The 26,535-nt window shown below is 41.3% G+C and overlaps 1 protein-coding gene and 1 long non-coding RNA gene across 3 annotated transcripts in view; one reads left to right on the forward strand and one right to left on the reverse strand.

The window, feature by feature from the left end:
* Positions 1-2,166: 2,166 nt before the first annotated feature.
* On the reverse strand, positions 2,167-10,928 carry LOC144930502 (uncharacterized). The gene is made up of 3 exons (XR_013635718.1): positions 9,823-10,928; positions 2,984-7,729; positions 2,167-2,757 (listed from the first exon to the last, which is right to left on the reverse strand). It is a non-coding gene; the product is annotated as an uncharacterized LOC144930502 (long non-coding RNA).
* Positions 9,419-26,535, forward strand: part of LONRF1 (LON peptidase N-terminal domain and ring finger 1) — a 29,506-nt gene continuing 12,389 nt past the window's right edge. The window contains exons 1-6 of one of the 2 annotated variants that reach the window (XM_073341957.1): positions 9,419-10,285; positions 14,918-15,036; positions 23,647-23,769; positions 24,548-24,694; positions 25,266-25,506; positions 25,592-25,688. In XM_073341957.1, the coding sequence (XP_073198058.1) occupies positions 9,664-10,285; positions 14,918-15,036; positions 23,647-23,769; positions 24,548-24,694; positions 25,266-25,506; positions 25,592-25,688 (1,349 nt within the window). In that variant the 5' untranslated portion in view covers positions 9,419-9,663. The remainder of the gene's footprint in view (positions 10,286-14,917; positions 15,037-23,646; positions 23,770-24,547; positions 24,695-25,265; positions 25,507-25,591; positions 25,689-26,535) is intronic. The other variant, XM_073341956.1, reaches the window with a different exon arrangement.

A 26,535-nucleotide genomic window follows, 5' to 3' on the forward strand; every position in this document is an offset into this window, starting at 1 on the left:
CAGGCAGTCCCACTAGCTTCATCTGTAACCACTGCTGCCCACAGAAGGAATCTGAGAAAGTCTAAAGAATCTGCCTAGTCTGTCTATAGCTAAAGCACCCTCTCATGCAACTGATATACTCCCTCTGCATCAGAAGGTGGGAGTAGTTCCAGTACAGAGCCAATATGCCAGCTCTACACAAGCTGGAGAGGCCTTCAGAAAAAGGAGTTTTTCTCAGGTGGGTAATTCTGCCTCTTTGTGTAACTGAGCATCAGTCTGACTGCCTTAAATTTTTGGGAGAAGAAGGAAGTGCTTATTTAGTCTGCAGAAGAGAAGAGTGAGGGGGATTTGACAGCAGCCCTCAACTACCTGAAGAGGGCTTCCAAAGAGAGGGATGGAACGAGGCTGTTCTCAGTGGTGGCAGATGACAGAACAAGGAGCAATGGTCTCAAGTTGCAGTGGGGAAAGTGTAGGTTGGATAGTAGGAAAAACTATTTCACTAGGAGGGTGGTGAAGCACTGGAATGGGTTACCTAGGGAGGTGGTGGAATCTCCACTCTTAGAGGTTTTTAAGGCCCAGCTTGACAAAGCGCTGGCTGGGATGATTTAGTTGGGGTTGGTCCTGCTTTGGGCAGGGGGTTGGACTAGGTGACCCCCTGAGGTCTCTTCCAACCCTAATCTTCTATGATTCTATGAACCAACTTCCAACCTGCTCCCTGTCTAACTGTATTCTGTTTAGAATTCTCCCCTTAAAATATTTTGTTACTGCCCCCAAAATGTGTGTGTTCCTCTGCTGGGTGTGTGTGTGTGTGTGTGTGTGTACATTCTAGGTAGAAAGCTGTGAGATTGTGGGCATCATTCCCCTTTGCCTCTGGTTTCACAGTTTATGACAGGTCATAAGAATTCCGCATAGACCTTTTTCAAAAGCCTTCTATTATGTTGTGTTATCATTTACTTTTAATAAGTCAATGACTTTGGCTGAGATAAGAACTGTCCCTAACATGAGTGTAATACCTAATTTTGAAGAATGGGATCAGTTGTTGCCCTGATCCCTAAATTTGTAAATAAAGTTGCAGCGCTTAGCACCTGTGGAAGCCCCAGGACTAGTAACTGAAAATCCTGTGTGCTTTTTTAGGCAATTGACAACAAGACCAATAGGCACTGAAGTCATCCCAGAGGGCATATCCTTTGAATTGGGATGTGTTGGGGTCCAGAAACTAGTAAGCACAGTAAATCTGGACAAGAAAAATATGTTACAGCTTCTACTCTTAACTATCCTCATTTTGAAACCAGACCCTAAATGTAAGTTATAGCATGGATTTGTGATTATTAGGATATATAAGAGAGAAGATGTTTTATTTGGAATTTGTTCAGAAAAGGAGACTAGACTTACTGTGTAGCCTTGGAAAAGTCACTGGATCTTTATGAGAGTCAGTTTATCCATCTATAAAATTTGTGTGGTAATAATTACCTACCTCACAGGGGTTCTAAGAGACATAACTAATTATATTTGTAAAGTGCTTTTAGATACTCTGATGAAAAGTGCTATGTTATAAATGAATTTCATGAATTTCTATTTTATCAGTAATATTAGTATTAACATTTCACTTAGAACTAACATATGCATTGCATTTAATTTATTGGGCTCTATGTAGCCATCTTAACTGAATGATCTTTCATAAATCATTGCTTCCATGAAAGAGGATTATGAAGTCCATAATCCAGCTCAAGCATTTATCATGCATCTTCACCAGATCTTTCTAGGAGCTTGAGTGATGCAGTTAAACGTTTAACAGCTTTTATTGTTAATTCTTTTTGTTTCCCCTTTTATATTGTACTTGCTATTAAAAGCCTAATTAGTTTAAGAAAACCAGGTATCTGTTGCTTTTTAAGAGGATGTTCCCTTTGCCCTTACATGAAGGGGACAAATGTTGTGTGTGATAGCCTGATTGCTGGTCACGTGAGAAGAGATGGTAACTTCAGCTCACAAGGAGAGTCAGGGTAGATTAATTGTTTAAAGATAATACAAGTTATTTTAAAAACAAACTTCAACAGGTTAGGCATAAACCTGTGTGACCGCAAGGGCTGAGGGGGAAGATACCAGCGAAAGGAGGACACTCAGGCCTAAGAATAGTAAACTATGCTTTATTGAAGGAAGGAAGAACTTACGCTCCAATCTGCATGGGAAGCCCCTAGGACACGCGGAGGGGCTGCTGGGGACTCTGGCCATTCGGGATAGCTGACCAGTCAGGACTCCACCGGGGGGGAGTCCTCTGTGGCGCTATATTCTCCACGCTTATCTCGGGGTTACATGGGATCAACAGCCGGTTACATTCTTACATGTATGATTTATGCTTATTATATAAACTGACTTGTTTACAGGCAAAAATATGCTGAGCTATGCTACAATATCTGTTGGCAGGGTCTGTCAAACAAAGTTCATTGAAACTGCTTGCATCCTCCGCTTATATCCAGTCACAGTCACTCAGTCCACCACTTAGCTCCTCGCCAATCTTCCGCAACCTTGCCCCTATAACCTGTTTTATAGCTCATTCCAAATTAAAGCCACACATATACACCTATATAGTTATAATTTAGTTACTTTAATAGTATATTTAACTCCATGAAGAATGAACAGAACAAATAAAGAATGTTGAAATATTTGTCAGAGGCAATCAATATGAGTGCACTTTTTCCCCACATATGTTTTGGAACTGTGTAAAAAAAAAGAGGATTTGGAGCTGATGTAAAGTCTGTTGGCATGGACCCAAGCAAAATCCTTAAAAAAAAAAAAAAAAAAAAAAAAAAGTTAACATCAAATTAGATTTTCAAATACTCAGTAACTATAGACAAAGAAAAAATGCATTACTGTAAATAAATGCATTTATCCCAAGGACTGGATAAAAGTTATGGGATCCTCTTTGAAATGTGTATAAATGAATAAGAAAAACTTAGGGCCTGATCCTGCCAATCCTTATTCATCTACCCAAATAGTCTTTACTTACCTGTGTAGTTGAATTGACTTCACTGGGTTAGTAAAGGCTACTTCAGTGAGTTCAAGTTTTCTGGACTGGACTCTAACACTTCAGAGACAGAAAGAAAAGTACAAGAGTTTTCTACCCATTTTTTCCCTTATGAAACAGAGGTTGAGTATTTGTTGGTTGTTTTTCCTGTGTTTCCTCACAAACTCAGAACAAAAATCAAACTGTCTGAAAGGAACCTTGTAAAACTGAAAAAAGCTAATATTACACCGGGGGAGGAAGGACAAATCACATCCAACGTAGTCCTGTAACAGGGTAGCTCACCCCTTAAGGGCTGGTGACTCTGGGGCTAGCCAATCCTGTGTGGTAATGGACTTTATTTTGGGACACTGAGCATTAAAAATTGTTTCTGTCATTAAACCAGCCCCAGGAACAGATGGTGTTAACCAAGAAGTCTGTGTGCAATTCTCAAGGGGCCCTGAAGTAGGGGAGAAACAGAGGCAGAGTGCAGCAGAGTAACCTGAGGCCCCAAGGGGTTGCTCTGTGAATGGCAACCCTGTTACAAGCCAAGCTTTTTTATAGCGTTATTGCTCTTGTGGTGGAATAAATCATGCATTCTTTACATTTTGCATTACAAAAGTAAGAACAAGTAGTTTATCCACCTTACTTGGCAATTGTTGCTTAATACTGACTCAATACATATTGAGTTACATAAGCAATAATATGTAATGGAAAGTAATTTTGTTCCAGTAACAGAATATATTTTCCTACCTCATAAACAATGTTATTTTTAAAACCCTATTATATAGCAGTGTCACTGTAGCAAATGTTGTAGCAATGCTGCAATTTAAACATCCACCTTTGGGGATATCTATTTATCTAGGCCTTAAAGCAAATATTCCATGTTTAGGCCTTGATCTTTCCCTAAACAGAAAAAGCATGTCTATTAGACTGAAGACTCTGAGGTTCACTTTGCAAGAGCTACTTATAGTTGAGCTTGCTGTGGTCAGGATTTGCCTCTCTCTGCTGTTCAGGACGAGGTCCAAGTTTGTACAGTGCTAATCACAATAGGACTCCAATCCTAACATAGCTTCTGGGTACTATCACAATACAAATATTTATCTTAATTCATGAGAAGTAATGATTCTCTTTTTCAATAATGTCAGTATATTCCTTTGAGTAACATGGGTTCAGTTTCCTTTTGAAGGACATTAATTATATAGCATGGAGTGAATAAATCTGAAGCTGTTTGGATTATAGTTATAAAACTCAACCTTAGTGATGATGTTTGTACCACAATAAAAATTTCATTGTGCTGTGACACCAGCGCAGAACAACCCCCTGCTCTATAAGTCCATCCCAAGCACACAAAATGATAAAGAGCAGATTGGAGAGGGGTTTCTTCTTTAATGCCTGCAGAGAAGCAGCCAGCCCATTTTTTTCTCTTCTTCTCCACCCTCAAACTCTCTGACTGTAGACTTCCAGGACATGACAAAACAGGATATGGTGACATTTACCTCACAATGCAACATCGCAATATCCTGATTCAAATGTCTACATGAGATTTTACTTTAGCATGGCAAATTCAAATCCACCAAGTTTGAGCAAGCTCAGAAATTTTTTATACAAGGTTCCATTTTAGGGCTAAAAAAGCCAGTCTGCCCCATGATACCCAAAATGTTATTTAACTGAAATCCTTGAGTGTCCCAATCTTCTTGATGGAAATTACAGTATTTAAAATATTTATTACAAAAATCAACTGTATAAAGCTCAACCAACCCATTACAACTTACTGAGTCAACAATGCGTATTTTGAACACTTTGTTATACATATTTATACAATAGTTCACACTGGCTCCAAAGTGACTACGGCAATTTATCAGGCCAAAAGAAATACTTTAAAATTCCATCATATATATATTTATGTGCTCTACTTCACCTGAATGAGTCATTAAAAACTACTGTCCCAAAAGGAAGCAAAATAAAGTTTAAGGTATGACACAAAAAAACAAAAGCAAAACAGCGTGAAGTTAAGACTGACACTCAGTTTACTTCTGAATTCATCCCTTGTGCTTAGCTCTCATCAGTGTGTTAGAGTAACATATCTGTACTTATTGCAGTACTTCCTTGCTTTCACCTCTTTGCATAACACTCTTAAGCTTACTTCTCTATAGATTTGTACGAGTTATTATATTTAGGATGTAAATATGCTTATATCAGGGAATTAGAATCAAAAACAGTCATCTGTGCTAGTTGACATTAAATGCCCTTGATTGCATTATGCAACACACTGCCTCACAAGATAACAATTTACTTTACATAAGTCACTGAAAACTTTCAGTAAAACAAGTTTCTATTTAATATTTCTATATCCTGTCTCCCATAAAGCAAGTTCCTTATTATTATGGACTGTCATTTAATACACAGTGCATATCTTATAGAAGGAAATGTGAGCATTATGCATATGTTCAAAAATATAATAGGAATGCTTGAAATTTCTACTGATATGTACAGTATGTTTAAATTTGCTAGAATTTGCTATTTTCCCCAAAGGTGTTACAATCATCTACCCATATACTAGAATTAGATTTTTTTATTATTTTATTAATCATTCATATCATAGCACCTATGAGCCACTAGAAATCTGTGGAAGGTATGAATTCTGCACCCCCAGCAGGGTGGAGAATTCCCCAGGAGTAATTTGCTGACCCGAAATGGTTTTGCTTTCTCACCCAACCGATGCAATTGTTTTGCAGTATTGGCAAACCCAGCAATGAACCTTCTATAATCGAAGTAGAGCCCTGTAAAACTCTGCACATCTGGGGAGTTGGTCAGCTCTGCACAGCCTCAGTTTTCTTGTTCTCAGTGAAAACTCCCTTCTCACTAATTGTGTTTCTTAAAGGTAGACTATCTGTTTTCAAAAAAACCCAAAAAACAATTCACATTTCTTTGGGTTCAGTTTCAAATTGGCCACCTTCAGTTTATCACAGACCACTTATAAAAGTTTTAGTTCCTGCTTAAATGTTTTACCGTGCACCAGGATATCAATCATCTAGGAGTAATAGACAGGCTGAGGGGTGAATGCCACATAATACCCTCTCCATTAGCCTCCCAATGTGACTAGTCCAGTGGTTCCCAAACTTGTTCCACTGCTTGTGCAGGGAAAGCCCCTGGTGGGCCAGACCGGTTTGTTTACCTGCTGCGTCCGCAGGTTCAGCCGATTGCGGTTCCCAGTGGCCGCTGTTCGCTGCTCCATGGGCCAATTATAGGGGTAATCCTCATATAGGGGTGTAAGTATGCAAAACAGTGGCCTCCACCTCACCTCTCCTTCTCCCATATCTCTGCTCATGACATCAACAAACACTTGAAGGACTCTGAACTGGGGGAGAGGTCCCTGGCTGAAAGGAAATCCAGTCTGTGAACTATTACAACTTGTGGTGAGAGAAAGATACTTGCTTTAAATCCTATTAGCTTGTTAAAGTTTAGCAATTATCTTGTGTTATCTTTTTATTTTGTTTTGTAACCAATCTTGACTTTTATGCATTATCACTTGTAGTCACTTAAAATCTACCTTTCTGTAGTTAATAAACTTATTTTATTGTTTTATCTTAATCAGTGTGTATTTAGATTAAAGTATGGGGAAACTCCAATTGGGATAACAAAGTTGGTGCATTATTGTTTTCTTTTGTTTAAATGACAGACTATGAGCTTATACTGTCGGGGGGGGGGGAACTGTGCAATATAATATACACATTTCTGGGGTCAAGGCTAGGACTAAGAACATGTTGGTGTCACCCTATAAGTAATTTATGAGTGGCTAGCTAGTAGTACTCAATATTGTGTGGCTGGGAGCAAGTTACATGCCTGAGGCTGTGTGAAAGCAGAACCTGGAGAGGTGGCTGTTCAGCAGCAAAGCAGTGTAAGAGGTATCTCAGGCTAGAGAATTAAGGGGGCACAGCTGTTCAACACTCCTGATTGAACCTTGGGGAATGTCACAGCCGTATTTTTAAAGGAATTTTCACAGACTAAATTTGTATGACACTTTTCCTGGAATTGATTACACAGTTACTAGACGTAGGGAAATCCAAGCAAATTATTAGCTCATTCATTCTTTCAGCCACACAAACTTCTTGCTCAAATTTTAGAGGTCCAATCTTCAAACCCAATTTTCCCAGTTTTTGAATAGGTACCCTTGCCCCAGTCAGTCTACACTTGAGACTAATTAGGCAGTTCAGTTTTGGATCCCCTATTCCTTAGCCTTTTTAACATGTCTGATCTAATAACTTACATTTGAGCCTGTTTCAACTATTCCCATACACATCACAGATTCTATTCTACAATCAATAGCCAAACTCCGATTATTATTTAACTGCCCAGATCTAAACAAAAACACCGGGTCTCATACTTACACCTCCATCAAGCTTTGCCTCTTCTGTGTGGTGTTCCCCATTTTCCTGAACTGGGACAGAAGCTTTTGCTAGACACCTTCAACTGTCTTGGTCTGCCTTCAATTTTTAGCAATCCTTCTTTGTGGCTACTCTTGTCATACTATCGACACTTAACTGTTTGGCAATAATACAAAAGAGCAATCCCCCCCCCCTTTTTTTTAAACAAACCAAATGTATCTGTTTGAATTGTTCAGTAAGCTCATGAACCAGATTAGAATCCACTCTTTATCATACATATTAGACACAGAACTGTACTTCCAGGGATAATGCTGATCAGTTTCCATCTTCCTCAATAGTAGTTGCTTCCTCTTCTGGTGAACTACTGCAAGGAAAGATTAAAGTTTTGTGGCAAATTCCACAGTCTCGGGTCTCCTTTTGCTGCTCTTGATCTGTAACTCCAGCTGTGTATCTATAAACTGGTCCATTGCCAAATGCCTCTCCTTCTAGCTCTTAGCTCTGCCAGGCTAGCTCAAAACTGCATGCTAAGGGCCTGTATCAGGTCTGGATAAGCAGTCTCTTTTCTGGGGGTAAGTTCTGCAGGACAGAAAGAGCTGGGACCTGTAAATTGGCTGCTAGAAACATTCCTTTCTGTCCCACTTACCACCCATTCATTTTAGTTGAATTGAGCCAATAAGTCTCCCAGAGAGCATTTTACCCCTTGAAGATATGAGGCTTTTGCATTATTTGAACTGGGAATCCTCCAGATGCTACTTTAGTTATGTTTGTGAAACTTCCAGGTCTTACACCAAATTCTTTTGTGAAGGGTCCAGCTCCTGTGTTAAGTATTGTTTTACATCCTGCTGCCCATTTTTGATTCCTGCAAGCACCTCCATTATTTGTTCTATCTTGCTTAACAGCTCACAGTCTCTCTCCTTGGAAACTAAATCCCACTGCTAACACAGTTGTTATCCCTCTTTGACCTGAGCAGCAACTCAAAGTTGAGAAGCCCGAGGATGCTTAATTTAGAAGTAGACCTTGAAGGAGTCAAGTATTTTTTGTTGCAACTGGGTTTATTTATAAAGAATGTAGAATTGCTTTCCCCAATGCAGGAGGCATAAATGGAGCAATTATTTAGCTTACAGCCCCAAGCCTCTTCAGCTAACAGACCCAAACACACTCACTCCAGCTTTTTCTAGGATCATAGCCTATTGCTTGGCTTTCCTGCTTCTCTCTCTGTTCTTACCTGTCCTCCCTTCCCCCCTGTTCTCCCCACCACCTACCCAAAGAGCTACTCCACCAAAATCTCCTGCACCCACCTTTCATCTGAGGTGGGGGCTTATGCTTAGAGTTATGTTCATTGATAAGTGTGACCCTTCAATCTCAATGGGGTTTTAACTCACCCCCTAATTTCACCCAGCTCCTAACAGGATAGGGCCTAGCAGAGCAGGATTCTGGTTCATGAGAGGGGCTCCTAGGTTTTACAGTAACATAAATAATAAGTAGCCTTCAACCCCAGCTGAAATGCTGTAGGTTACAGTGACCCACTGAGCACCGCCCAGGGGCAGTTTGGTACCCGCTGATCACTCAGCGCAGGCTCAAAGAAGCGTCTTGATCTCATGAAAGCCCGAGTCAGACACAGGCACTGTTTAAAAGCTATTTGAAAAAAGTGCACGTGTGTGTTTGGCTGCGGGGGGGCAGGTTCTTTCATAACGGGGGGCGCTGTAGAGCACAGAGGCTCCAGCATTTTTAACATCACTGGGCTGTTTCTTCTCTGCTTGCCTGTCTGCTGGAGCCTCTGGCGCACTGGGTCCCGGCCAGCTCCCCTCCTTGCCGCTCCAGCCCTGCTGACCTGAACGAGCTCCCTGACTGCCAACGCCTCACAAGCATCGAGTCTCCTCCCCTTCCCCTAGGCCCTGCCCACCACCCCGTCGGGCTCCTCCCACGGCTCCCCCGCGCCTCTAAGCCCCGCCCTCTCCTCGCTGAGCTATGGCACGCGGGGAGCGTCGAGCTGTGTTTTGTAATCTCCTCCGCCCCCTCCCCCACGCCGTGCCTCTCAGCCTATGGGGAGAGCCTGCTGTGGTCAGGTGACGCAGCTTTTTATGTAAGCCAGCGGCGGGTCTGCGGCGATGTTTGAAAGGGGGTTACGGTCTAACGACCGCGCTGCGAAGCTTCTGCTGTAGAGCGCGCGCGTGCTGCGCCCGTCACCCGCTTAAGTGTCTACTCCCCCCGTCGCGAGTGCCTCAGAGCCGTGCGCACAGCCGCGCCGCGCGGAGCGCCACACCCCCCTCTGGGATCCGGGCGGGAGCTCGCAGCAGGATGGCGTCGTCGTCGGTGGGTGTGAGCTCGGAGGGGTCCCCGGAGCCAGGGGGCAGCGGCTGGCCCCGCAGGGAGCCCGAAGGGGAGCAGGAGCGGCTGCTGCGGCGCGGGGAGCTGCTGGCCCTGGGGAACCACCTGAAGGAAGCGCTGGAGACTTACTCGGCGGCACTGCGCCTCGGGCCGCCTGCGGGACCCCGCCGTCTCGAGACCCTTGTGGACTGTCTGGTGCTGAACTACCGCCTCCGACAGGGGCCGGACTGGAGCCGGGACCAGGGGGCCCGGGAGGAGGGAGGCGGCGCGGTCGCAGGGCCCCTGACCTGCTGCGGCTGCCGGGGCTTCTTGGGCGAGCCGGTGACCGCTCGGTGCGGGCACAGTTACTGCCGCCGCTGCCTCCGGGGGGAGCTGCGCTCCCGCTGCCGCCTGTGCCGGGACCTGCTGCTGCCGCTGGCCGGGGGCGGCCCCGCCGCCCAGCTCCGGACCAGCGTCATCCTCAGCCAGTTGGCGGAGAAGTGGTTCCCAGCCGAGTGTGAGAGGGCGAGGACCGGCAACCGGCTGAGGGAGCTGCTGAGCCAGGGGCGCTTCCGAGAGAGTCTGAGCGCCGCCAGCCAGGCCTTGCGAGCAGGTAAAGGGCAGCGGGGGAGGCCGAGCTCGGCTTGCGCGCTGGGCCCTGGGACGGGCCCCCAGTCTGCACCCGACGGGAAGGGAACCTGCTTCGGTTTAGTGGCCGTTGGCGCGAGGGGCAGAGACTTGGCTCCCCGGGTGTGCCGCAGGGCGCGGAGTGTTCTCGTCAATCTCCGGTCCCTTCATCTCCACTGTGCCCCTCCCCTCAGCGCTCAGTCGGGTGCGAGTCGAAGCCGGGAATGAAATAAGCTTCCGAAATCATGAAGGGAAGCTGGCAGGGATAGGCAGCCATTTGAAATAAGTCTGAAGTTTGCTAGAGCTCCAAGAGTTGACTTTCCTAATGTCACTAACTTACTACGGGAATGAGCTGCGAGAGACCGTATTGTGGGGCTGCATGAGGGCTGGCTGGTGAGCAGATACACGTGAGGGGTATTTGTGGAGTAGGGCACGCTGCTGCAACTCTCTACTGCAAACCTTTTCCCAGGACAGCTTTTGCCGTGTCTCCGAGATAGACCTTGTTGGACGGTGATACGGTCTCCTAGAACCATGCCTGTTGTATTTGCCTTGTTTCCAAAGAGAGAGCTGTTTTCCCAGCCTCTCAAGTGTGTCACTGAGACAATTCCCAGCAGGCCAGGCCTAGTTGCATAAGCAGAGGGGGCATGGAGGGGGACAGGTTATGTAATGCTAGTGACATCACAGATGGGTGTGGTAGGAGTTTTATAATACACTGTTGCTAGAGAGGTCAAGGGGGGAGGTGAAAGGGTGTGCTTGGATTATTATTTATTGAGCACTGGCAGCATTCTTGATTCTGTACAGACTCCTACGTGGTCACTGTATCAGTGAGGTTAGTGTAGTTCACCCAAGCATTTTGACACCATAGTGATGAGAAAGATATAAACACCTAGACAGAAACAATGCCAGGTTCCCAATTATGATGCCTTAGTTCCAGTTTGGAAGACTGAATTTGGTTAAGTGCTGGTGTCTTATTTTCACTGAGTTTGTTCAGAAACTTAGTCTGGTACATTTAGAAATGATACCTTTTTAACACTTGACTTTTAATACTTGGACGCTGCATTTATGGAATTGCCAGCTGCAGGGGGGGAGAAGTTCAGATATCAAGCTAAACAGATTCATTTGACACAAATCTCTTTTCTGATACATACTAGGGAGAAATGTTAGATGCAATTTCATAAACTGTTGTCAAAATCAAATCTTAAACAGGAGTGTTACAGAATATTTCAGTCATCTCTTGGTAGCACAATATGTGTGACTGTGAACTATTTTGATTGTAGCAGTGTCCTGAATTATTTTTTAGCACAGTTGTAGCATCTTGTGTCAATGGAGCCAAAGAAGTGTGAAGTGTTGAGTGATTTATTTTTAAACTAGGAACTTCTTAAGAATTAAGTATTTTATTTTAATGATCTAGAATTTAGCATTGTGGCACACACACAGAAGGGAATCAAACAAACGAAGTAAAATCTAAATGGCTTTTGGTTTGTAAATGGGTCTCTGTGATTATAAACATTTATATGGAAGACACACATCACTTTATAGTTTAGGAATTTTGAGGAGGAAGGAGGAGGAAATAGATTTTTCTGGTTAGACATTAAGAATCCAAGGGATCTCTTCTCCTCCCCCCCCCCCCCGTGCGCCTTGCTAATGGTTCTGACTGTCATAATACTTGAGGTGTGTATGAATGCAGAATTTTTTCATTACATTGTTGTACCAAGTTTACATTTAGGTTTGGGTTTAACAAATGGCAGGTAAAACCTAAAAATATAGCTTTCAATCTTAATATTTATCCATAGTTTTCTTATGCAGATTATTCATGCAAATATTAGATTGCAGATTTAGAGATTTACTCAGTCCATGATCCTCCGTACATTGTTTCTTTTCCTGTTGTGTAGCCCTAAAAACTCAGCATTCCAAGTACTGACTAAGTGTACAATAAAGTTGTTACTCAGTGTGGTAGTTCTAATGTTTCAGAGGTGTATAAGAGAACTGTATAAATCTATAATAGATGTCATACATACTTAGGGACCTTTAAATTCATTGATCTGTGAGTGTGTTCTTACAAAACATTTGCTGTAATGTAACTAAGGCAGATACATGATTCTGTTTAGTATATATTCTGAGCTATTGGCTTGACAAGTTTTTCTTTTCCTCCTGTAACACAGATGAATTCTCACAAAAGGCTCAGAGTTTGAGAGAGAGGGAAACAATATTAGCTTACTCTTTTTAAAAATAATTCCCTTGGTTCAGATGTGTTTTAAAGAAGCTTTTCTCCTTGTCAGCCCATCTTAGTTCTACTTTACCCAGATATACAGTCCAAAATCTGATTGACATAAATCTGTTGCCCTGAAATTGAACTTAATGCCATAAACTCCGCTTTAATCAGGTTAAAAGAGAAGATGAGTTGTAAAAGAACAAACCTTTATTCAGACAACTGCTTTTAATAACTTTCTCCTATTATTTGGGAACGTGAATTAATTATAAACATGGAAGTTTGCCCCCTAACTCTTCACAAATGTGGGGATGCGTAGTTCTTATGCCGATTAAGTTGAAATGAAGTTAAGTAGAAGTCATTAAAGGGATGCTCTCAGGTTAAAATCAGAATGAAGGCATCTTGAGTCTTTTAGGTTAGCATGTACCTCCTACCTCCCATATAACTGATATAGGTGCAGCTCCACCATTTAGTAAATTTATACTGTAATCATAAATAGTATGATTTGAATTTTGTATCTTTCTTTTAGCATATCTGAAATACCATAATAAATTATGAAAATAAACACTTATTTGATTTCCTCCTGAATAACACTTTAATTTGGTGAAACTGAAAGTTTTCGCATACAAATGTATTTTTTACAGTTTATGCTGCCTTATTTATTTTTTTGGTATCTTTGTTTGAATAGTTAAACTGGCTAGTTGTAGTCTCACTTCTGTAATTTGTAATAGAATAGGTTTGATGTTTGCAATCTAGATGTTGCGTGGATATATTTTTAATTTTTATAAAAGCATAGGCTTAACCTAAAGTTGGGGCCAAAACTGACCCAACAGTATTTCTTTAAGCATTGCAGTGCTGCAACAAACACTTAAAAACACCTTGCAGTTTTGGCAAGTACAGTCACTCCCATTTGCAAATAGGATTTATGCCTGCTATATGCATATGCATATTGGGTAGTTAGTGGCTGATAACATGTTAATGGGTCACTTCAGCTCAAATGGTCCCTTGAAATATGTAACTACTTATGCTAAACAATCTGTTCCTCTTTGTATTTAGCCACTTTGTATTTAGCTGTGACACTCTGGGTATGTTTCCCAAATTTGAAGATCTCTGCATAAGCCTGAAAGCATGTTGCTCTCACCAATAGAAATTGGACCAATAAAATACATACATCACCCACCTTGTCTCTCTAATATCTGGGGCCCAACACTGCTACAGCAGCACTGCATATAATGTAACGTAGCATTTAGATTATGTTTACAAAATTGCACATGCAAATTTAGGCCCTGATTTTGAAAACACTTTTGCACACAAGTAACTTTACAATGGGAGAAGGTCCACTAAAGTAAACTGGATTACTCGCATGTGTAAAGCTAATGTACATATTTTGCCAAGTAGAGGCCTTAAAGGGCTGATTAAGACCCTTTAAATCTTGGCCCATCATTTTGTACAACTCCACTCAAAACAACTATCCTATCCTTTTTTGGAAAGGGAATTGGTGTGTACAGTGTGTTAAAAGAACACTATTGATTCGGGTTAGGCTTCAGTTTATCATCTTCTTTAAAAAGTCAGGCAAACAAGAGGACTGGCAAAACCATAATATTAATAGAAATATTCTGACATTTAAAATTCAAAATATATTTTTATTTAAGGGACACTGTCGATTCAGAATCTAGTCAATAAAAAACAAAAAGTTAAGTAATTTCAGGTACTATACCTGTTGCCAAGCCCCTACCAATGATTGTGTTTTTTTTATAGTCTCCTATTCCTTGAGACTGTTTCTCTATAACGCTTTGAATCCTGACACACAGTAGTGCTTGAGAATTACAGTAAAATTGATCAGTCTAACTTCCTGGCCTAGGCAGAGTGAAATGTTAACTTACTTGTTACAGCAGAAAAGGTGAAAGTAAATTAGACCTCTTCTAAGAGGCGTAAGTGCTTTGAATTAAAATGATTTTGCTTTTCTCAGTGCAGAGGTGAGAAATTAAAAAAAAGTCTAAACAAAATGTAATGTACATGTGAATGCAAAACTAACTTGCAGATACTTAGACTGTCCACGTTAAGTATATTAGAAAATTTATTTGTTTGGGCATCTTAAGTAGGTTTCAAATGTTACCTTTTTGTCCATTTTTGTAACTAATAAGTAGTTTTATCTACTTTTTTTAATCTAAGATTGTGTAAGTACATTAGAATTTGCTATCCTTAAGATTTAAGGGAGGTACCAAATATTTTGCAAATCATTTGATGCAAACATTGTTTTTAAGTACGTTCAATTTAGGGAAGCATTGCATTTTTAAAAAAAAAAAAATCTCGTATGCTTGTGGGTCTTGTCATCTTATAGGTATGTGTAACTTTTTTAATTAAGTCAAAACGTGTATATGTATTTAACTAAAAATGTCTTGTTTTCAGATCCCAGTGACTTGATGTTAAGAGTTTACAGAGCTGAATCATATGCTGGCCTCCAAGAGTTTAAAACAGCCATAGAAGAACTAAATTTTATCATCTCTAAAATGTCAAATTGGCCAGAGGTAAGTTGGTTTACAATCTGTGTGTTTTTTTAAAATCTGAATTTGTCCACAATATAATTAATGCTAAATTATGTTCAAATGGCATCAAAATAAGTTGGCTGACCTGGTTACTCTTACTTATTTAAACTTTCAAATCAATGTTGTCTAAATGGTTGATTTAAAAAAAAAAAACCCCCACCCTTAAATCTGTGAGTCGATGAGATGTGCAAAATATTGCTTTTCTGCATCCTTGTTTACATTTTTATCAATTTTGATTCTAAACTCTTCAGGGTGGAGGGAACCTCTTATCCATCTTTTTTTGTCAGTGAAGTACCTCGATGCTAAGTGAATATTAAAAAATTATGGATTTTTTTTGTTCTTTTATGTTAAATAGACCGGGGGGAGGATTAGTTCCAATCCACCAGTGAGTCACAGGAAGGTTCTAGGTGGGTTGCCACATCCTGCGCTATTTAACTCATCACTGAGCCCTGGCTTAGGCAAACCTAAATTTCTTGAGGCCTTGAGAGGAGCTTGTGGGGCAGGAGGGTGTTGGAGAGCAAGCCTATCTCTCTCTCTGATCCCACTGTGGTGGCTTCCATCCCTCAGGGCTGGGTGTTGTGACCTGGTGCATGGTTGTTGGGACCTCAGTGCCACTTAAGATTACTCTGACCACCCCTCTGTCCATTACAGGAATGGCCAGGCCAAACCTTAGGGGTTCTGCAAACCCATGCACCAGGTTGCAGTATCACTCAGTCAGGTTTGGCCCAGCTACTCTTCTGTCATGGACAGGAGCTGCTGCTACTCTTTTGAGATGAGTATGTGGCAGGCTTGGTCCCCAGTTCCCCCTTACCTCTGCACCAGGTTGGGATTAGGGTTGTGGTGCCTGCACTGTGAGTGCTATATGTAATGGTGGGTCATGAAAAGACAAAATGCAGTTGGTGAGTCATCTTAGTAAAATGTTTGGGAACTCCCGGACAAGACTAAAGATGTTTGCTTTCAAACCAGAGAAATTCTATTACCATTTTGTTATTGCTAAATATAAATAGACAACACTATTTTATAAGTTTGAAACTAACTTGCTGTTACAGGCTCGGTTTTGACATGCCCTGTAGTCTGGCAAAACCTAACTAAGCTGCCTGAAATGTCAGACTTCTGCTTTGTGCTGTCTTTCTTAAAAAAAAAAAAAAAAAAAAAAACTTGGATGAGGCATTTGGGAGGCAAGACAGTCAGAAGTTGAGGTGGTTTTCACTTCTGAAACATCTTGCTCATGATTTTGTTGTTGCAGTTTTGATTCTAAAACAGCTTATCTCCCTCTGTGGAGATAGAGGTGGTTAGGGACTATTTAGAAAAGCTGGACGTGCACAAGTCCATGGGGCCGGACGAGTTGCATCCGAGAGTGCTGAAGGAATTGGCAGCTGTGATTGCAGAGCCATTGGCCATTATCTTTGAAAACTCCTGGCGAACGGGGGAAGTCCCGGATGACTGGAAAAAGGCTAATGTAGTGCCAATCTTTAAAAAAGGGAAGAAGGAGGATCCAGGGAACTACAGGCCAGTCAGCCTCACCTCAGTCCCTGGAAAAATCATGGAGCAGGTCCTCAAAGAATCAATCCTGATGCACTTGCATGAGAGGAAAGTGATCAGGAACAGCCAGCATGGATTCACCAAGGGAAGGTCATGCCTGACTAATCTAATTGCCTTTTATGATGAGATTACTGGTTCTGTGGATGAAGGGAAAGCAGTGGATGTATTGTTTCTTGACTTTAGCAAAGCTTTTGACACGGTCTCCCACAGTATTCTTGTCAGCAAGTTAAGGAAGTATGGGCTGGATGAATGCACTATAAGGTGGGTAGAAAGCTGGCTAGATTGTCGGGCTCAACGGGTAGTGATCAATGGCTCCATGTCTAGTTGGCAGCCGGTATCAAGTGGAGTGCCCCAGGGGTCGGTCCTGGGGCCGGTTTTGTTCAATATCTTCATAAATGATCTGGAGGATGGTGTGGATTGCACTCTCAGCAAATTTGCGGATGATACTAAACTGGGAGGAGTGGTAGATACGCTGGAGGGGAGGGATAGGATACAGAAGGACCTAGACAAATTGGAGGATTGGGCCAAAAGAAATCTGATGAGGTTCAATAAGGATAAGTGCAGGGTCCTGCACTTAGGATGGAAGAATCCAATGCACCGCTACAGACTAGGGACCGAATGGCTAGGCAGCAGTTCTGTGGAAAAGGACCTAGGGGTGACAGTGGACGAGAAGCTGGATATGAGTCAGCAGTGTGCCCTTGTTGCCAAGAAGGCCAATGGCATTTTGGGATGTATAAGTAGGGGCATAGCGAGCAGATCGAGGGACGTGATCGTTCCCCTCTATTCGACATTGGTGAGGCCTCATCTGGAGTACTGTGTCCAGTTTTGGGCCCCACACTACAAGAAGGATGTGGATAAATTGGAGAGAGTCCAGCGAAGGGCAACAAAAATGATTAGGGGTCTAGAACACATGAGTTATGAGGAGAGGCTGAGGGAGCTGGGATTGTTTAGCCTGCAGAAGAGAAGAATGAGGGGGGATTTGATAGCTGCTTTCAACTACCTGAAAGGGGGTTCCAAAGAGGATGGCTCTAGACTGTTCTCAATGGTAGCAGATGACAGAACGAGGAGTAATGGTCTCAAGTTGCAGTGGGGGAGGTTTAGATTGGATATTCGGAAAAACTTTTTCACTAAGAGGGTGGTGAAACACTGGAATGCGTTACCTAGGGAGGTGGTAGAATCTCCTTCCTTAGAGGTTTTTAAGGTCAGGCTTGACAAAGCCCTGGCTGGGATGATTTAACTGGGAATTGGTCCTGCTTCGAGCAGGGGGTTGGACTAGATGACCTTCAGGGGTCCCTTCCAACCCTGATATTCTATGAAGTCTGGATTTGTTTAAAATTTGGTCTTGGCATATTTACGTGACTGTGGTGGGGTGAAAGAGAAGGAGGTGGGCAAGGCAATACATGGGTTGGAAGAATTTTGGAAAGGACGGGGTCCTTATGGTTTGTTAGCTTTGCTTGGATTTCTGACAGAGCAGTTTGATTGAGAATGGTGAAGCCTTGCAAAAAATCTCCATAGTGGAGCTAAAAAGAGGGACACCGTTAACTGGAAATCTAATCATGTCCATAAACTACTGTAGTTTCTAGTAAAAAGAAAAGGAGTATTTGTGGCACCTTAGAGACTAACCAATTTATTTGAGCATAAGCTTTCGTGAGCTACAGCTCACTTCATCGGATGCATACTGTGGAAAGTGTAGAAGATCTTATTATATACACACACAGCATGAAAAAAATACCTCCTCCCACCCCACTCTCCTGCTGGTAATAGCTTATCTAAAGTGACCACTCTCCTTACAATGTGTATGATAATCAAGGTGGGCCATTTCCAGCACAAATCCAGGGTTTAACAAGAATGTCTGGGTGCGGGGGGGTAGGAAAAAACAAGGGGAAATAGGCTACCTTGCATAATGACTAAGCCACTCCCAGTCTCTATTCAAGCCTAAGTTAATTGTATCCAATTTGCAAATGAATTCCAATTCAGCAGTTTCTCGCTGGAGTCTGGATTTGAAGTTTTTTTGTTGTAAAATAGCGACTTTCATGTCTGTAATCGCGTGACCGGAGAGACTGAAGTGTTCTCCGACTGGTTTATGAATGTTATAATTCTTGACATCTGATTTGTGTCCATTTTACTCTTTTACGTAGAGACTGTCCAGTTTGACCAATGTACATGGCAGAGTGGCATTGCTGGCACATGATGGCATATATCACATTGGTGGATGTGCAGGTGAATGAGCCTCTGATAGTGTGGCTGATGTTATTAGGCCCTGTGATGGTGTCCCCTGAATAGATATGTGGGCACAGTTGACAACGGGCTTTATTGCAAGGATAGGTTCCTGGGTTAGTGGTTCTGTTGTGTGGTATGTGGTTGCTGGTGAGTATTTACTTCAGGTTGGGGGGGCTGTCTGTAGGCAAGGACTGGCCTGTCTCTCAAGATTTGTGGGAGTGTTGGGTCATCCTTCAGGATAGGTTGTAGATCCTTAATAATGCATTGGAGGGGTTTTAGTTGGGGGCTGAAGGTGACTGCTAGTGGCGTTCTGTTATTTTCTTTGTTAGGCCTGTCCTGTAGTAGGTGACTTCTGGGAACTCTTCTGGCTCTATCAATCTGTTTCTTCACTTCCGCATTTGGGTATTGTAGTTGTAAGAATGCTTGATAGAGATCTTGTAGGTGTCTGTCTCTGTCTGAGGGGTTGGAGCAAATGCGGTTGTATTGCAGAACTTGGCTGTAGACGATGGATCGTGTGGTGTGGTCAGGGTGAAAGCTGGAGGCATGTAGGTAGGAATAGCGGTCAGTAGGTTTCCAGTATAGGGTGGTGTTTATGTGACCATCGTTAATTAGCACTGTAGTGTTCAGGAAGTGGATCTCTTGTGTGGACTGGACCAGGCTGAGGTTGATGGTGGGATGGAAATTGTTGAAATCATGGTAGAATTCCTCAAGGGCTTCTTTTCCATGGGTCCAGATGATGAAGATGTCATCAATATAGCGCAAGTAGAGTAGGGGCGTTAGGGGATGACAGCTGAGGAAGCATTGTTCTAAATCAGCCATAAAAATGTTGGCATACTGTGGGGTCTTGCAGGTACCCATAGCAGTGCCGCTGATCTGAAGGTATACATTGTCCCCAAATGTAAAATAGTTATGGGTAAAGACAAAGTCATAAAGTTCAGCCACCAGGTTAGCCGTGACATTTGCTCCAACCCCTCAGACAGAGACAGACCTACAAGATCTCGATCAAGCATTCTTACAACTACAATACCCACCTGCGGAAGTGAAGAAACAGATTGATAGAGCCAGAAGAGTTCCCAGAAGTCACCTACTACAGGACAGGCCTAACAAAGAAAATTTGTGCTGGAAATGGCCCACCTTAATTATCATACATTCATCATACATATCAGCATTGTAAGGAGAGTGATCACTTTAGACAAGCTATTACCAGCAGGAGAGTGGGGTGGGAGGAGGTGTTTTTTTCATGCTTTGTGTGTGTATAATAAGATCTTCTAAACTTTCCACAGTATGCATCCGATGAAGTGAGCTGTAGCTCACGAAAGCTTATGCTCAAATAAATTGGTTAGTCTCTAAGGTGCCACAAATACTCCTTTTCTTTTTGCGAATACAGATGAACACGGCTGTTACCCTGAAACCTGTAGTATCTAGTGTTACCCTTGCCCCTGAGGCCCCCTGGCAGTTTTTGTGGCCTTATAGGCACAGTATCCTGTTTTTTAAACGTTTTTTCTCTCTCCTGCTATATAAAAGACTTGCAAAAAGAGGAAAAATGACTATACAAAAGAAATAATGAAATTGACTACACAAAATGGAATCAAATGCACAATGTAAACAAACTAAAAACAAAGTGCTTTTCTGTATTCTTTGGTGGGTGTAACAAAAGCAGCATTTTTTGTTCTTGTTTTTTCAGATGGAAGTATGATATTTTTTTTTATGTTGGTGTTTCTTCAGTATGTCTTTCAGTTCCTGTAGGGGGAAAATGTTCAACAGCTATTGGTGTAATTGAATTTGTCTTGTGAATTAAAAAAATTAAGATATTTCTTGTCTTAAATTTATCAAAAACTTCATGAAAGACCGGCAATGCCTTCAGCTCACATGTGAGGTGTGATAATTACGTAGGGTGAAAGATTTTTGATTCTCCAATATGTATTTTCATGCTATCTAATTTTAAATGTTACCTTAGTTAAGAATTTCCAGGCTTTCCTTTTTTTTTTTTTTTTTTTAAGAGATTATTGTTCACTTAAGGGAAAACACTTGAAAATGTAAATATTTACAAATTTAACTCAGCTTAAATTCATTGCTTGGGAATTGTGGATGACTCCGGATGTGGTGCAGGTAGCTGTAATCACTTAAAGGCAGGATCTTTCTGGGAAAATGTGCTGTCTGTATATGCAGTAGGTAATTTAGTGTGGAGATTTGAATGAAAATTGAATTATATCTGCAAATGTCTCACTTTAGAGTTCTGCACTTAATGTGAAAGTATAAGCACTTGCATAACATTTTTTCTCATTAAAGCATTTAAACATTAAATAATACTTGGAGTAGTCCTGTAAGGGGAGATGCATACTGTTGTCAGCCAGGACTAAAAACTTCAGATTTTTATATCATTCTTAGAACACATGTCTCTTCATTCCTAATTTTGAAGTAGAGAGACTTATTTTCATTGTTACATAAATAAAACTACATTTCCCCCAAGCTCTTATCCCCATGAAACTGAAAACTGAATGCTTTTTCATTGTTCTCAGATCCAAGGGTTTGGGTCTGTAGTCACCTAGGCAAATTGGTGAGGCTTTTTACCAAACCTTGTCCAGAAAGTGGGGTGCAAGGTTTTGAGAAGTATTTTGGGGGGAAAGACGTGTCCAAACAGCTCTTCCCCAGTAACCAGTATTTGTTTGGTGGTGGTAGCGGCCAATCCAAGGACAAAGGGTGGAATATTTTGTACCTTCGGGAAGTTTTGACCTAAGCTGGTAAAGAGAATCTTAGGAGGTTTTTCATGCAGGTCCCCACATCTGTACCGTAGCGTTCAGAGTGCGGAAGGAACCTTGACATAGGGAAACTATCACAGCCAATTATTTTGGAATTATGGCAGTTGCTCCATAGGTAAAGCTGCACTGAATTTCCTTTTTATCAACTTGGTTTTGGCCCACTTACCTAAATTATTAAAAAGTCATTGGCCTCAATATTGTTAGTTAGAAAAAATTATAGTGGATTGACAAGATGTTTCTGAATTGACACACTAAATGTGTACATCAGGATTCAGAAAGTCCTGTTTCTTCATCTTTCCATAGCAAAAAAAAATCTGAAAGGGGAAAGAATCTAGTTTATTGACTTCTGAGATCTAGCTATCTAGTGCTCACGAACAAAATTAGTTGATTAAAGTCAAATGTCAAATGTTTTTAACTTTTGTGTTTGGAGCGTGAGCTCAAATAAACTTAATACTGCATACTACATGATTGCTGGAGACATGAGTTTTCAATTTTTAAAAAATAGTAAGTATCTAGCTTTTTCTCTAGGTTAGAACAGAGGGCTTTGGCAGTGGGAGAATTGTCATCACTGGGAAGACTTTGTCAATGGAAAAGGTAGCTGATAAGGGAGAGTGAGGGACCAGTCATTAATTTTAAAGTCTAGCCCAGGCCATGTGGAGCCTCTTTTTGCTCTGTTCCAGTTCCTCCCTATCCTGTACTGGTAGCTTTGATGCTATTTTGCAGATGCTGCAAGTCTGACCAGCTGCCTGTTTTGGCATCAAGAAGGAATTTTTCTTCCTATAGAAGCCAAATTGGCCAAGGCCTGGGTAGTGCAGTTAAATAGGTGTGGGTTGAGTAAATAGCGAAAGTACTTGGTAATGATATTAATTTGTCGCAACTTGGCAGTCAGTTTCCACTGGGGTTGAAAGGAATGGTTCCCAGAATTGAAAGACCTGGGATTTTACTAATGGGCCTTGTGTTTATGATATAAGGGGAGATCTTCCTGGGGCAGCGCCCCCCCCCTTTAATATCTTCTGTCCCCCTTGTGGGTAGGATTAGGGTGATAGGACTCAGAAGAGCTGAGTTCTAGGGGTAGGCTGTGGAGTGTCTACTCCAAGTTATGGGTTGTATGGTAAAATCACTGTAGCTCCCACACTGGACCCATTTAAAATGCCTGGTATGTACGAATATAGGTGACAGGGCAGGTAGCACCCCTCCTCTGTGTTAAGCTGTAACTTTATTAAACTTATCACTTAAAATCCATCCCTATGTTTGTCCTATTTTGCCATCATATCCAGATCAGAGAATTTTTCCACTCAAAGGCTTGTGGGGTGGGAAGCGGCACATGGCAACGCATTTTTCAAGTCTTAGTATAGGGATTTTACCTTTTTCTGCAGTCCTCAAAAGTAAGTAGGAGAGTATACTCTACAAAACTGCCATCTTACCCAGTCTCCCCTTCCTGTGGACCTCCTGAATAGGGGAATGCTGCTCCTGCAGACCTTGAAATACAGTAGAACCTCAGAGTTATGAACTGATCAATCAACCACATACCGCATTTGGAACCAGAAGTATGCAATCAGACAGCATCAGAGAAGGAAAAAAAAGCAAGTACAGTACTGTGTTAAATGTAAATACTTAAAAAAAAAAAAAAGATTTCACAGGATAAGGGAACTCTGCTTGTTTCATTTAAATTAAGATGGTTGAAAGCAGCATTTTTCTTCTGCATAGTAAAGTTTAAAAGGTGTGTTAAATCGATGTTAAGTTGTAAACTTTTGAAAGAACCACCATAACGTTTTGTTCAGAGTTATGAACATTTCAGAGTTACGAACAATCTCTATTCCCGAGTCGTAACTCTGGGGTTCTACTGTAGCTGTGTGGAGGACAGAGACTAGAGAACGTGGTATGTTCCTCCTTTCTGTGGACCTTCTAAGATCTGCAGAAGAGGTATATTTTCTTCCCTATCACAACATCTCTAATTCTCACCTCCATGTGAGATGGAAAAGACATGCAATGCCATAGTGTGTCCGAATATTAATATATAGTCTCTTTAATGAAAGTATGAAAATATCAAATGTTACTTCTATATCTTTAGATTTACTTCAGGAAAGCAAAGGTGCTGCATGATGCTGGGTTTGTAGGTGATGCCTTACAACTGTTCCTACAGTGCTTATCCCTTGATGAGGATTTTGTTCCAGCAAAGCTAGAAGTGGAAAAGGTAACGTGGTATTTATAAACTTTGCTGCTCTTTCTCTTAGGTGGCCCACTTTACCCTAGAATCTCAGTCTTCAATGTATTTATGCTCATCATGTCTGTATTTGTAAGAAGATGTTCAGCTAAAAATTTGGATGACTTTATTTTCACATATCTAATTTTCTGTGTAGAGGAGAGGGTCCTAATATGCTTGGATGCAATAAGAGTTCTTGTGCCCATGTATTCCAGAAAAATCTTTTTTATTTTTATTTTTTTAAGTTGGGTTAGGGGAGAGTATATATACTTAACCCAGTTACAATTATAGTTGGTACAGTTTTCAAGTAAAACAGGCATCAGATTTTCACACTTTCCAGTAGATGTCAAACAAATTTGAGTAAGAAATCAAACACTTGAATCTTTTCATTCTATGGAAACAAATATCTGCACTATCAAGTTTGCACAATACAGATTAACATTTTTACAGAACTGCATCTTGTTTAGTTACACCTCACCTAAATAAGAGTTGGGAGAAGATTATCATCACTTCCTGTAAGGGGGGGAATTTAAGAGCTTAACTTGTGTATAAAGATAAGGATATAAACCTTTAATTAGGAGAAGAACTACTGAACTGAACTTGTGCTACAGCTGATCATAAGGTAGAGAATAAGATGAAGGGTATATTTAAAACAAGAAATTTTGATATAAAGTAAGCTTCTTCATGGTGGTTATGTAGTTATATTAACTAAAGTTATAGCTGAATCTTTTTTCCCCCTAATCTTAATGTTAAGATGTTTATCTTATAGACATTGTATGATTTGCTGTCACCAGAAAATGTGAGAGAGAGTCTGAAGGAATCTACTTGGACTTCACCTCATATTCGAAATAAGCCTTTTACACTTGGTTCTGAAATGGAGGAGTCTGGCTGTAATCTACAGCTTTGTCCAGAGCAGGTAAGTAAGGAAAACCATGTAGTATTATATATATTTTTGTCCCTTAGTTAATAGACAAACTCAGGGCATCAGAACTTAAGCTTTTTATCAAACTTTTATTAAGCTTCATATTAAGCTCCAGACATAATATGCTGCTACACCTTTCTTTCTGCTAGTTGTAGACTTTTCTGTTGGATTTCATGAATCAGCTAGAAAGTATCTTAATTTTTTGACAGTTCATAAGACACAATCTAGTGAACTTTTTCATTATTTAAGGTTTAACGCTAATAGCTCCAAAATAAAAAGGGTATTGTTATAGATTTATTTTCCAGATAACAATAATTCTAAATTTCTTTTCCCAAATTATTTTCCCCTTTGAAGGAAACTGAGGTTTTTAATCCCTTTTTTTTATTTCAGCAGGTGCTTTCTTGACCTGCCAAATTCCATAAGTTAATCATTGAGTCTGGCTGTGCAGTGGAGAAGTTTATCTGAATTTGGCTTCAACTTATTCATGTTCAGCTGTCATAAATGATTAGCCTCAATTTGAAAATGAGAATAAGTACTATTAACTTTGTTCATTTTATTTCTGTAGAATTTAGACGTGTCCGAGATAACAGTGGAGTCTTTCAGACGAAGCCTAAATCGTGTACAATCTGCCCATGCTCTTAACTCCACAGAAAAGCTTGCTAAAGGAGATGGATTAAAAAGGGTTTCTTCTGAACCTTTGCTTTCTGGTCAGGAAAAAAGTGCTCTCTTAAAAAGGAAGCTTTCCCTTTCAGAACAGGATGCAATCATGTGTGAAGATGGAAGAAGCAAACATAAAAAACAAGGAGGTAAATAGCCACTTAATGTCAAGATTAAACATACTTATTTTGATTTGTTTTGTCTTCAAACAGTATCTTCTCTTGTTTTTCTTAGAAACTACAAAAAGGGATACTGCATTTTCACTGGTTTGTGGAACAGTTCCACAGCACTTAATCGATGTGGCAGATTTTGAATGCTCTCTGTGTATGAGGTAATATTTACTATTTGTATAGTATCTTCTATATGATATCTGCATTATAGATGTGGGCAGATACCTTTTATGTGTAAACTGAGGTAAAGAGGTTATGACTTGCCTTATTGTCTGTTTTATTTGAGAATGGTGGGTGGGTGAGGTTTGGTGGGTGGGTGAGGTTCAGTGGCCTACAATGGGCATGAGGTTATGCTAGATGACGACTTCCATCAAACTGGATTCTCCAGAGGACAAAGAAAGTTGGTCCGTGGGATTGTGGAATACTTCTGGTAGATTTCCGGAGGACAAATCCAGTGGAGCTGTGTCTATATTGCAGAGCAATAGGGCTTGAACCCTGGGTCCCAGTTTGACTCTGTCTTGGATCCTCCACCACTGTGGGGTCCTGGGACCCTTGGTCTGAGCCCTTGGTTAGTGTGATGTTCATGTAGATAATAGGAGGGGGATTAGACTTGAGCCTGAGTTCGAATCCTGGGCTTAGGTTGCAGCATAGACATAAGGAGTACCTAGACTTCTTGGGCCTTTGCTGTTACCCATATTAGAGTTGCAGACTCGTGGCTATGTCTACACAGCAGTGCAAGCCTAGGCTCAAATCTAACCCTCTTTGCATCCACACACCAATTGTACTAAACTAGAGGTCGAACCTAGGGTCCCAGGACTCTGCATTGCTAAAGAGTCTGAGCCCATGTTAAGCTGGGACCTAGGGTCTGAGCCCTGTTGCTTTCTTGTGTGCACGTGTCCCTGGCTTGACTCAATCCCAGAAGTCTTCCAGATGCTCCCAAGAGTTCCTTGGGGAAAACTTCCTTTGTCCTCTCTATGCTGACAGTCTGTGGTGCAATCTGTTGCCACA

The sequence above is a fragment of the Lepidochelys kempii genome, chromosome 4 (genome assembly GCF_965140285.1).
Source record: "Lepidochelys kempii isolate rLepKem1 chromosome 4, rLepKem1.hap1, whole genome shotgun sequence".
NCBI classification, from domain to species: Eukaryota; Metazoa; Chordata; order Testudines; family Cheloniidae; genus Lepidochelys; species Lepidochelys kempii.